This window comes from Prionailurus bengalensis, chromosome A1 (assembly GCF_016509475.1).
Source record: "Prionailurus bengalensis isolate Pbe53 chromosome A1, Fcat_Pben_1.1_paternal_pri, whole genome shotgun sequence".
Lineage (NCBI taxonomy): Eukaryota > Metazoa > Chordata > Mammalia > Carnivora > Felidae > Prionailurus > Prionailurus bengalensis.
Genome location: NC_057343.1, coordinates 223,184,461 through 223,196,478, shown reverse-complemented (window position 1 = coordinate 223,196,478; position 12,018 = coordinate 223,184,461). Strand labels below are relative to the sequence as shown.

Sequence of the window (12,018 nt, the reverse complement as noted above, 5' to 3'; positions counted from 1 at the left end):
GTGACCTGTTCAGTATATTTATTTTGCCCTCTTGTTTCTCTGTGCAGGAATGGTGACAATTCAACATATGTCATGTGACTTTTTTGCAAGTGTTTTAAAAAGTATGGTTTTAGAGGGCATATAAAAGAAAAGAATAACTTTCACTTTAACATTATGTTACACTAGAAGGAGTCTGAACTTCTGAGAAAAAAATCTCTACTTAAATTGCTGATCTCAAGCAAGTTATTTAACCTTCCTACACCTCAGTTGTTGTTGTTTTTAACAGTCAATGTGGAAAATACAGAACTGTTGTTGTGAATAGGGAATAAGATAAAGTTCCTGACATGACATATAAATATTCTGAAAATTCTAGTGAACTTATCCCCCACATTCCTTGCTGGTTGTCTTCAGACCTACATATTCAACTTTGAATAAATCCCAAGCAAACATATTGCTTTATCCAGGTTCTCTTTTCACTGGGTAAGTTCTAGAAGTGATCGTCCTGTTTCAGCAGGACCTGAGCACACTATCTTGGCTTCCTAAGTATAATCTAGCCTCTTTTTCATGGAGATATTTTTATTTCCCTGTACCCCAGCCTATTTATCTGGATTCCTGCCCAATTTTTTACAAATCACCCTTCATCCATACCAGCAGAAATTGTATCCTCCACTGGCTGGGTTTTATATCCTTCATCTGAAGAGCATCATTATAATCCTCATGAATGAGAATATTGATGCTACCTAGGAATATCTTTGCTACTTCCTATTCGCTAGAAGGAACATATTTTAAATGCACAAAACACAAAACAGGAAGGGCCCACGTTCACAGTGATGCCATTTATATAAAAGTAGAGTAGTCTTCCAAACTATCCCCTTCATTTAGCTACTACAGCTTGTCACATGTCAAAAGTAAAAATAAAGAAATAAAAGAAATAAAAATAAAAATAATCAGTACTTTTCAAGTTGGAAATATATTCTTTATTAATGTCAAATATTAAAGAATCAAATGCACTATTTCTTTCTTCTTCTTTAATATTTATGTTTTATCTGGTTCCCTTAATAGCAAAGTAAGGAAAAGTGTTGCCATAAGACTGTGTTATTAATTATAGCACATTACATACTCACCATTTGTCACAGACATTTCATTTGCTTAAGTATGATGACTTCTAATTGCCACTCATGACATTTGCCATTGGACCTTCTGAGCACTAAGTGAAATATTTCCATACGAAAATATATGTTAATGATATTAACAGAAAATGATAAAGTAGTAAAATATGAAAATGAATTCAGCTAAAGGAATAAAATATCCATTTAGTTAAATATTCTCAGTGTTTTATACTTTGGTAGATGAACTCAAACTCTCCTACTGGGATTGAAAGAGGAAAATCATTTTGTTTTGGTTTTATAAACTGTTCACTCAAATGAGTATCTAGGGATTTAATCAAGTTCCTTGTGTAACCAGTGACAGAGACTTTCAGTTTTTGTATTCTAAGTCTTAAGAACACTGAACTAATCCTTGAAAATGCACCAGAAATCGAACAGGTACTGATTGGTGTTAAATGCAATACTGTAGAAGAAAACTAGATATAACACAAGTGAGAAGTATTCATTTTCAATAAGAAGCACAGAGTTGCAGAGAAAATACAGGTGTGAAACATTCTATTATCATAGAAACTGTAGCAATTTTCACCTATTGCAAAACTAAAATAAGACTAAAGTAATGTAAATAGCATCACTGGAATATCATCTGATACTTACATGAAAGCATATGGAAATGATTCAAATATAATAGGTAAGGAGAAGGCAGAGAATTCTTAGGCAAATTGCATAATAGAGCAAATAATATGGTGTCACATTTGTCATAAATATGAGTCTTAAATCAAAATGGAATATTCATATTTATATTACTTTTACAGGTAAAAAAATTAGAGCAAGATTCCAACCTATCGTGAATATTTTACTTTAACAGGAATCAACAACATAAGACTCATTGTTCAATTACTGGCTTGTATTATTTTATATTAAAGTCATACTGAGCATGATTCTAATGGAAAATGAAACTCTTAAGTCATTTAATTTTTATCTATTGGCTTCTATTTCCTAAAGACGAAAAATATCTGAAAAATTATTATAATTTCTGCAACATTCAATGAAATGTGAGAATTGTTTTTTAAACTGCACCAATTTAAACTCAATAGAAAGAACGTACTTTTGGGGAATCGAGGTGGATTGTCATTGACATCAGTGAGGGTGATGTTGACTATCGTCGTTCCGGCTAACCCTCCTAGTTGTCCACCCATATCCTTGGCTTGGATGAGTACTTGGTATTGTTCTTTGACTTCCCTGTCCATGTTTGGCAAAGCTGTTCTAATAACACCTTAAGGGAAAACAATAATAAAAGATAAATATTACAAACACTGTGTTTTCTCAGATATGATAGTCTGCAACAAGAAAATGATTTTATCTAGATTCAGGAGTAAAGACATGCCAACAAACCTATATATCTCTTAAAAAGTGAAATACTCAAAATGTTCAATGGTTAGAATATAATTAAATATATTATGGTAACAGCCATTTAATGAAATGCTATACAACATTGTGAATATGGCTAAAGAACAATGTATCAGCTCTAAAAGATGGTCATCATTCATTAACTCAACCAAATAAGACATGATTTACTTAGAAGGATTCTATCTTTAAAAGAGAATGAAAGTATTAGACAATTTAGACAAATATACATATACATATATATATATTAAAAATTAAGTGGTTACACTAAGTGTGATGTTTCTAAATAAAGCTAATTTCTTCTCCATTCTTCTCTTTATTTTCTAAAATAAATTTGTTACTTTACTTTTTAAGCACACAAAGTATCTCCTCCCATTTATTTTTCATCTCTCAGGATTCCTCTTAATTATTTCAGCCACAGATTTTTTTCATTTAGATCTCATTAAGCTTTGCCACTGCCAGGGACCTTATCTCCCTTGTCAACGAGTTACTCCAGTCTCTGCCATTTAGAAGGAGCTCAATAAGAATGTGTCAAACAGCTGACTAGTTGAATGACTGGCTGAATGAATGAATGAATGAATATATAAATAATTAAGTTTACAATTGTGAATCATGCAGTATATATGCCTATTTACGTACCCTACTCATTTTCTGCCCTTGTATCCAAGTATAGAACTAATTTATATTTATATTTATTCATAGTGAAATAACTAAAACCTTCTGGATTTGTTGCAAGTAAAATTATGAATAAATTTTATACCAAATTCCAGCGTATAGCCAATGGTTTTTGGGAGAGACTGAAGAGCATTTGTCTTAAATCCAAGTGTCTTTGATAGTGGTGTTTCTTAAATAAAGTAGCATATATGAATAACAAATATAATATCAAGCACCAAAACGAAGTCTAGCATCCAAATCATAAACTGAATATATATCCACATTTTATCTGTTCTTGCCACTATTGACTTACAAAATGCTTTGCTCTGTTGCTAATTTAAACTTAACTCCAATCTAGGATTTTTTCTGACCCTTGGCAGGAAATGGTTGCAAAACAAGCAAGTTCCATTTTTTTGCTACTCCTGTTTATTCATGCATGAGTTCTGACACTCTATTATTTCAATCTGTTTTTCCCCTCTTCTGCTCAGATTCTTGATGTTTCAATTCCAAGTCTCTTAACTAGGATTCTTCAACTCTGCCATCTCAGTGGCCTGGTTGCACATGCTTTCAGTTACAAGACTTCTGCCTGCCTTATAATGCTTATATTTTCTAGATAAATGCCTAGGTTTAATTCATATGCATGCTGTATTGTCCTGTTTTTGACCAGATGTCTCTTTACTCAGTTCATTTACAATATGAAAATTATATATATATATATATACATATATATATTATATATACAATTATGTATATTTGTATATAATTTTTACTTTACTCAATTCATTTCTAATATGAAAATTTCTAATATGAAAATATGTAGATATAAATATTATAATTTATATTATATGTATATATATTGTACATAGATACATTAAGATGCTATGAAAAAGAGACCACATTGTTTTCACACTTATTTAAAACTAGGTTGGTTTGTTTTCTGGTGATTTTTTACAGTTATCATCCAGACATCAAACTGCCCTGCCCTCCTGCTCCATCCTGCGTCTGACAGGTGACCTTTCTGTTCCTGAGCCCTCCTTTACTGTAATGCCGCTCACCTGGAAGACATCTGCTAGAATTTAGAGAGAGGAAAGGGTCGCATATGTAGTTCCAAAGAAAACCACTGATGACCATGAGCCCACCACCATTTCCATTTAAGAACCACTGTCTCAGAGAAATAAAATAGGGCATTTGTAGAATTTTTTCAGAGTTGAATCTGGGAAATCAGGCAGGCGACAAGTTTCAAATGTGAGAAGAGAATCTTAAAGCATTGTGGTCTATCGTAAAAGCCTGGTGAAAAATAGTCTCCTTTCCAAGAAGCTACTCTTTTTTATGGACCACCCATTATGTACCAAATGCCTAATATTCAAAGCCAAACAGACAAAAATGGATTCCATGATCTTGAGCAAGGAGGAACCTTGCCAAGGACTGAGCTTAAGTGCTTCTATAGTAGAATGTAACCAGCAAACGGAAATGCTGCATTGTTATTTTGACTCTTAAGTTTAAGTTCATGTGTCCATCTTTATTTTTTAGTATTTGTATATAAAGTTACAGCCTTGTCTGATAATAACTGAAGCCTAAAAAATGCATTTTGCAGGATAGCATAAATATTCCACAGCAATAATGCCACGAAATTTAATTAGTTAGCTATAATTCTGAAGTAAATCCCATTTATTAGGGAAAAAAAGAATGGAGGGGTAAATATACCTTGAATTTTGGTATGATTTAAATGTCTTGTACCTGATGAACTTTCCAGCATACATAATTGAGACGAATTAGAATAAATGCAAAAAGGAGAAAACTTCTTCTAGTGGGATTTTATTTCTGCTAATATGAATATAAATATATGGTTGAAAGAGTTATAAACTTAAAATAATATATCAAAGGACACTAGTCCACCAAGGAACATATTCATCCTCTGCCAAGACGCTCATGTTGTCTGTAAGCCCCTTAATCTCAATGGATTTCAGCTTGCTTTGCAAAAATGGGTTAAATCTTCTGAGAGCATTTTGAGATGAAATAATGCAAGACTCTATGTGAAGAACCATTAAATATGACATGTGATAACCCAGTATATGGCTTTACATGAACTATACTGTGAATTGAGGACTGTGCTGCAGACTGAGACATGGGACACCTGATTCAGTCACCGTTTGTACTAAAATGTATGTTTCATTCAGTCGCCATTACCAAGTTTAACAGGATAATGGTGAACGCTCTTCCATTTGTCGCTCTAGATCAACTTTATATACTTTTTCTAGACTTCTCTCTGCTTTCCAGCTTTTGGTTGTAATAGGCCAACTGACAAGAGATTGAATGTGTAAGGAGAACGAGGTTGGGTTTGTCTTTGCGTGGATACACCCACATTAACAGAAGACCATGGGGGAGGGGAAGGGAAAAAAACAAAACAAAACAAAAGTTAGAGAGGGAAGGAGCCAAAACATAAGAGACTCTTAAAAACTGAGAATAAACTGAGAACTGATGGGGAGTGGGAGGGAGGGGTAAGTGGGCGATGGGCATTGAGGAGGGCACCTGTTGGGATGAGCACTGGGTGTTGTATGGAAACCAATTTGACAAGAAATTTCATATTAAAAAATAAATAAAAATAAATAAATAAAAAAGATACACTCTCTGTACAAGGTTCTTTCATGGAATGTACACTTAATGGGTCTATGTTTATGGGATACCGAGGAGACCATAAAGAAGTACTCACATAATTAAGTTAATTTCAGATGGTGATTTGTGTTATGAGGAAAGTGAAATCAAGTGCCTTTGAAAGTAGTGTCAGAAAAGTTCTCTCTGAGAAAAGGCTTTACAGTTGCAAACTCAGAGAACTGGAGGAGGCAGACCTGGAAAGATCAGAAGAAGGAGCATCCCAGGGAAGGAAGCAGGAAAGTACTTTGTAGAAGCAGGCATGGTCCCTCAAAGCATACAGAAGAGTCGATGTGGCTGCACATCAGAAGAGTCAATTTATGCTGCTACGGGGGAAGGACAGGGCAAAATAAAACCACAGAGGGGACAAGAAGAAGTAACATGGTGGCTTCAAAGATAAATAAACCCTCTGGAATGCATCTGGCAGATCAACAAGTGGGATCAAGCTAAAACGCTTCCACACACCAAAAGATACCATCAACAAAATGAAAAGGCAATCTGTGGAATGAGAGAAAATATTTCCAAATCACCTGATAAGGGGTTAATATTCAAAATATACAAGAATTCATACAACTCAGTAACAAAAAGCAAACAAGCTGACTTGAAAACGGGCAGAGGAACTCAACATTTTCCAAAGAAGTTATACAAATGTCCAACAAGTCCACGAAAATGTGCTCAACATCAACAATCATCAGAGACATGAAAATCAAAGGATTACCTCCTCACACTTGTTAGAATGACTGTCCTCAAAAAGGCAAGAGAGGGGCGCCTGGGTGGCGCAGTCGGCTAAGCGTCCGACTTCAGCCAGGTCACGATCTCCCGGTCCGTGAGTTCGAGCCCCGCGTCGGGCTCTGGGCTGATGGCTCAGAGCCTGGAGCCTGTTTCTGATTCTGTGTCTCCCTCTCTCTCTGCCCCTCCCCCGTTCATGCTCTGTCTCTCTCTGTCCCAAAAATAAATAAACGTTGAAAAAAAATTTAAAAAAAAAAGGCAAGAGATAACCAATACTGTCAGGGTGTGAAGGAAAGGGAATACTGGGGGTATAAATTAGTGCAGCTACTGTGAAAAACTGTGTGGGGGTTCCTCAGAGAATTAAAAATAGCACTACCATCTTTTCCAAGGATCTCACTTTTGTGTATATATCCAGAGAAAATGAAAATAGGATCTCAAAGAGGTACTGGCACCTTCATGGTCACTATAACATTATTTACAAAAAGCCAAGATAAAACAACCTAAACATCCATTAACAGATGATTGGATAACAAATATCACACACACACACACACACACACACACACACACAGGAATATTATTTAGTGAGGAGAGTGAAGGCATGGATGAACATTGAGGGCATTATGCTAAGTAAAATAAGAAAGGCAGGGAAAGAGAAATGCTCTACAGTATTATTTATAGGTAGGATCTAAAACAGTTGAACTCATCTAAACAAAGTAAAATGGTGGTTTCCAGGACCTGTGGGATGGGGGAAATGGGAGACGTTTGTGGAAGGCACAAATTTCCAGTTATGAGATGGATACCTCCTGGGGATCTCATGTATAGCATGATGATTATAGTTAATATTACTCTGTTATATACTTGAAAGTTGCTGAGAGAGTAGCTCTTAAAAGTTCTTACCGCAGAAAAGAAATGGTCATTATGGGACAGGATGGAGGTGCTGGCCAACACTATGGTGGTGATCATTTGGCAATATTTAAGTATATCAAATCAACACATTGTATATCTTAAATTTCTACAATGTTGTACATCAAATATATCCCAATAAGGCTGGAAAAATGTTAATTATTACTTTGCGACTATTGAGAGACAGAACGAGGAACAATGGACGAATGGCTCAATTTTACACTTACTGAGGATTAGAGTCCAAAGAAGTCCTGGGCCATTTATTCTGTTCGTAAAAGGGAAGTCATGGCAGTGAGGTCAGAGCATGAACCATACAACCCTGCCCAAACTAAACTCCAACTCACTCAGAGTGAAAACTTCTCCACCTTTCCACTTAACTCTCTGATCTTCTCTTCCACAACTCTCTTCTTTGGTCACTAGATTTCTGGTCACACTGTCTTCCATCTGTGGGGAATGTTCTTCCTGTGGTTTACTCATAAGCAGCTCCTCTCTTTCCTTCACATCTTTTCTCAAAGTCATCTCCATAGGACTTTGTTGGCCATTCTATCTAGAATTCTATATTGACTTAGTTTCCTATTGCTTCTGTAATAAATTGCCACAGACTAAGTGCCCTAAAAACAGCACAAACTTACTATCTTACAATGAGGGAGGACCAAAGTCCAACATGGGTCTTGAGGACCAAAATCAAGGGTGTGGGAAGGAAGCATTTCTTTCTGAAGGCTTTTTTATCTTCTGAAAGATGTCTTACTTTTCTGCATCTTCAAATCTTTCTTGGACTTTGACTTGCCCACCTTCCTTTTACACTTTTAGGAACACATGTAATTAAATTGGGTCTACATAGACAATACAGGATAATCTCCACACCTTATCTGCAGGTGAGAAAACAACCTTAACTCCATCTGCAACTTTAATTGTCTTCGTTAAACATAACATAACATAATCGTAACATAACATAATCACAGGTCCCAGGGATTAGGACATAGACATACTTGGAAGATTACTATTCTGCATACCACATATAACCTTACCCAGCATCTCCTATGCTCTTTATCTACTTTATCATTTTCTCCTTAGCCTTTACTGCTATTCAAAACTTTGTAGTATAGTTTTTTTACTTATTGTGTTTGTTCTGTGTTTTCCCAAATAAAATGTGTATTCCTGAAGGTGGGAATTTTGTCTTTATTTTTTTCTTCCCTGTAGGATACCTAGGTCTAGGTCAATGTGAAGCATATGGTGGGCACACAAAATATTAATAAAAGCCATAAGTGAATGTATAATAATAAGCTTGGTAACACAGGGAAAATTCCCATACATCCTTCAATGACCTAGTATTCTTGGTCATTATTGATGGTTGAGCATGAGAATACTCCTGATATAATTCTGAATGAGATGGAGTAGTTAGTATAGATCTATGTTTATTATAGCAGCTATGTTACGAAAAAAATCTGATTAAATGTTATTTTTGCACCTGAAAATGATCTCTTTGGAGATCACAGACTCTAGTGTTGGCCATGTCCTGATTAACCTTTTAACACATGAATTTGAAGGAAGCATTGGCAAATATATTTTAATCCTCAATTCTTTTAGGAATTGCTAATAGATGGTAGAATAGAAAAAAATAATTATGGTTAGAAATGGGAACTTTAACTTCAGCAATGACAATGTAAAATTTCTTTTTTTTTCAATTCCACAACTAAATGATATTTAAAAACAGTTGTACAAGACCTGCTTTTGCAGCAGTTTATATGAAAAGTTACTGAGTTGCTTTTCATTACAGTCTTAAATCAGTCTAAAATGTGAAATGGGTTTTTTTAAAAGCTAGTGCAATCTTTAAAAGTAGTAACAAAAATGTTGTATCCATCACTACACAGATGAGGTGTATAATTAAAAAAAATGTTGCCAATAATCCAATAATGTATTTTGAGCTCAAGAACTTTATGTGTATTTTATCACTACAGAGATGAGGTGTATACTTTTTTTAAAAAAATGTTGCCAATAATCCAATGACGTATTTTGATCTCAAGAAGAGTCATCAGGTAATCTTCAGTAGGAAGAACATTTAGAGACCATCTTCTCACCAATAGCACACTTTAACTATTGTTTAGGAATCAGACACCACTTCCCAGAGCCTCTGTCCTCAGGAAGTTTCCCCCTCAGTCCATCCCGGAGCCCAGCAGTCAGACTATGGATCAGAGAATTTTATCCTACGAAATCCAAGTCTAATTGTCTAAGGACCCGATGACCTCTCCCCAGTAGCTGGGGATCCATTTGAGGATCTAACTGTTTCATCTTGGTTTCTGAATAGCAAAACACTGTGAGGCCACTGGTTATACATAAACATGCATGACGTGAATAGTCATCTCCAGCATCACTAGCTCATTGCTCATCATTTACTTTCACCCTTCCAGTAATGGGAAGCTCACAATCTCATGAAGCACTCCTCTTATTTATAGACAAGTATTAACATCTTTTTTTATGCATATGAAACCACACCAAAATTCTTTCTTCCTGTAACTCACACCAGCCATTGATAGCCAGTTTCCTCTCAAGCAGCACAGAACACAGCCGGTTTCTCTCCTACATAACAGCTCTACAACTTACTAAAGGCATGTATCACATGTCCCTGGAGTATTTTCCTTTCAAGGCCAAACATCCTCAGTTCTACCTGCTGATGTGTGCAATCCATGATTTCTAAAATAAGGCAAGTGAAGTTCACACAGAGTTCTTGGGAAGCAAGATGATGCAGAATACAAGGGAACCATTCACTGGGGCACATTTTGAGACATGTAGTTTTACTACTCATATGCAAAATATTACAAAATAGGTAATATGTGATAGAATTGCTTCCTAATTGTCTATTTCCGTGACACATTTTTCTCCCTTATATTTATCAGCACCTATTGCTTTCCTTGCTCTCAACAGGTCCACAATCAGACTTCGTCTTCATGCAAAACGTATTAAAGGCATGATGACTTTGTGTAGGTAAACACTCTTATTTTCCTCTTGAAGAAAGAAGATATTCTATCTTTGTTTCATCGGGCACCTCAGTGCTCAGGTGTCTGAATCCTTAAAGACTCGATGCTGAATAAATATAAAAGGCATTTCAAACCACAAAACATTGTAAATATTTATATACCAGTATCAAGAATTAGCTCAAAATATAGTCTAACCCATGCTTCGATTATACTATGGGGCTTTAAAACACCAACACATTTTTGAAGACCTATAAGAATAAACATCAGTCAGAATATGTCAGGAGGTTTCATTTAGGACATAGAGGCTTGCAGATTACAATTATTGAATCAAAGGTGATAGACTCAAAGAGTAAAAATCTTGAGAAAGTGTCAATTCTCTCAGCGACACTTATCAGATTTCCCTAAACAGAAGCTAGGACAGAATTACAGAGCATGAAATATCAGAATGGTGAATAAAAGGGAAAAATATATAGCTCATGTGTTCAACTCTAAGACTCACTCAATTGTTTTCATATGGATTCTAGAAATTCACATATAAATACGTAAAATAAAAACTTATACATTGTTTTTGACAATGCACATAAATGAAAACATAATGATGGAAAAATTCTGGAAAAGGGTGGTAGCAATGCTTGCACAACAATGTGGATTTTTTGTTGTTGTTGTTTTGTTTTGTTTTGTTTTTAATTTTTTTTCAACGTTTATTTATTTTTGGGACAGAGAGAGACAGAGCATGAACGGGGGAGGGGCAGAGACAGAGGGAGACACAGAATCGGAAACAGGCTCCAGGCTCTGAGCCATCAGCCCAGAGCCTGACGCGGGGCTCGAACTCACGGACCGCGAGATTGTGACCTGGCTGAAGTCGGACGCTTAACCGACTGCGCCACCCAGGTGCCCCGAATGTGGATATTTTTAATGCCACTCAACTGTACCCTTAAAGTTGTTACTATGGTAAATTTTATGTTATGTATATTTTATCACAAGAAAAATTTAAGTTTATAGGTTTAAAAAGGTGTTGAAGTGAAGTAAATGATGATGCTTTCTCAATTAGGTCTCAGATAATTTGGAAAATTATAGCACATCACCACCACATGATACACAAAATAGCAATATCTAGTTACCCAACTCAGATGAGTTTCTGAAATCATTTGGGGAACAATTTAAATACTTTAAAAGAATTTTGAAGGCAAATTAAGACATGAGGTCCATCACTTATACTAATATTTGTTTTCCTAAATAATCCTATTATCAACGCTATAAAAATATTTAGCATCCTTATTTCATGCACTTGATAAAATATTATAAAGCCTATGTTTAATGTTTCATAGATTAGGGATATTTTTCTAATGCACAAAAACATTAAGCATAAAAATGTACACAATGTAATATAACATGCTAATATGACAAACATTTTAATGATTTATAAATAAGTATAATGAATATTAATGTTATTTAATGCTTTATAGATTTATCTACATTTGAAGTTTTTTAATATTTAATAATAATTTGAGGTATATGTATGTGAATATATGTGAATTTTAATTCACAGTGAATAGTTTCATAGTTAAGCCCAATATTTGCAAAATTAGCCAATTTTAAAGAGAACTATTATTTCT

At 35.0% G+C, this 12,018-nt stretch overlaps 1 protein-coding gene across 1 annotated transcript in view; it reads right to left on the bottom strand.

Annotated features, from left to right (window-relative positions):
• Positions 1 to 12,018, bottom strand: part of CDH12 (cadherin 12) — a 275,168-nt gene that overhangs the window by 79,955 nt on the left and 183,195 nt on the right. Inside the window, exon 4 of the mRNA XM_043600771.1 lies at positions 2,191 to 2,358. Coding sequence (XP_043456706.1) covers positions 2,191 to 2,358 — 168 coding nt within the window. The remainder of the gene's footprint in view (positions 1 to 2,190; positions 2,359 to 12,018) is intronic.